Source organism: Myotis davidii, unplaced genomic scaffold (assembly GCF_000327345.1).
Source record: "Myotis davidii unplaced genomic scaffold, ASM32734v1 scaffold281, whole genome shotgun sequence".
Classification (NCBI taxonomy): Eukaryota; Metazoa; Chordata; class Mammalia; order Chiroptera; family Vespertilionidae; genus Myotis; species Myotis davidii.
The window spans coordinates 7,165,478-7,166,697 of record NW_006293784.1 but is presented as its reverse complement, the minus strand read 5'-3'; the positions used below and the strand labels follow the sequence as shown (position 1 = coordinate 7,166,697).

At 50.9% G+C, this 1,220-nt stretch overlaps 1 protein-coding gene across 2 annotated transcripts in view; it reads left to right on the top strand.

The window, feature by feature from the left end:
• The window catches only part of SAMD4A (sterile alpha motif domain containing 4A), an 82,695-nt gene that overhangs the window by 31,803 nt on the left and 49,672 nt on the right, over positions 1 to 1,220 (top strand). The window contains exon 2 of one of the 2 annotated variants that reach the window (XM_015566506.1): positions 185 to 448. The exons of the other annotated variant lie outside the window; for it this stretch is intronic. Coding sequence (XP_015421992.1) covers positions 185 to 448 — 264 coding nt within the window. The remainder of the gene's footprint in view (positions 1 to 184; positions 449 to 1,220) is intronic. 2 annotated transcript variants of the gene reach the window in all.

Sequence of the window (1,220 nt, the reverse complement as noted above, 5' to 3'; positions counted from 1 at the left end):
AGAGGTCCAGGCAGGACCCTTATATCCACCCCCAAGGGAAGGACCCAGCCAGGCCTGCAGCCTCTGTGACCACTGATGGAGTTGTGAGACAGCTAGCGGCTTCTCTCAGGGGTATTGTGGGTTCTTCTATGGCCCAGACTCAAGGGGGGGCAATAACCTATTTCATTTTATTTTTATTTTCCAGTTCTCTCAGGCCAGGCACACCACAGCCCTTTGAAACGATCTGTGTCCCTTACCCCACCCATGAATGTGCCAAACCAGCCTCTAGGACATGGATGGATGTCTCATGAGGACTTGCGAGCTAGAGGACCCCAGTGCCTCCCATCCGATCATGCCCCCCTGTCTCCACAAAGCAGTGTAGCCTCTTCAGGAAGTGGTGGGAGTGAACACTTAGAAGATCAGACCACTGCTCGTAACACATTCCAAGAAGAAGGTAGTGGTATGAAAGGTGAGTGACGGAATGAGAAACCACTGGGAACAGAGCCCCTGTCTTTATCTGGAGTCAGAGGGTAGAAGGAGAGGGAGTCAGCCAGAGAGAAGGAGCCCCCAGGCCCGTGTGTTGGGCTCCTCCAGGGCAGAGCTCCCGTCCCGGGTTGACCATGGAGGAAAGGGCTCAGATTCCCCTTCCAGGGCTTCTTGCCAAAACCTGGAAACAAGACCAGAGCAGGAGAGGTCAGCGCCCTTTTGAATGAATTACATTTTTTAAAGCAGTGGCTTGCAGGCAATCAAATGAGTCCCAGCCAACGCTGGTAGGACCTACTGCTTGCGCGTACACTGCTCAGCCTGCCCTGTATGTAGAGACGCTGAGCTGCTCCAGCCTTCTGCCTTCTTGGCCGTGTGTTGCCATGGCCAGGGAACCGCCAACAATTTAGCAAAACAAACCATAGGGTCTCCCCCCCCCCCGCCCAACCTCTCTCAATGCAGAACTGTAGCAGTGCTTTCTTTCCCTCTCCCTTTCCCTTTGATATCCAAAGAAACCTTTCAGCCCTTTTCTCTGCTTCTGTTGAAGGGATATGAAAATATCACTGGGAATCTGACAGTGTTTTTTAAGCCTGATAACAGGTTTGCATACAGATGATAAAGACCTTTTGTGCAGCATAAATAAATGTTCCTACATTGCCCTCTAAATCTACCCTCTTCTAAAAAGGCTCGTCAGGAGATAAAGATCTCCAAATTACCCACGATCGGTTCAAAGAGGATTCGTGCATCCTGTATTTCTA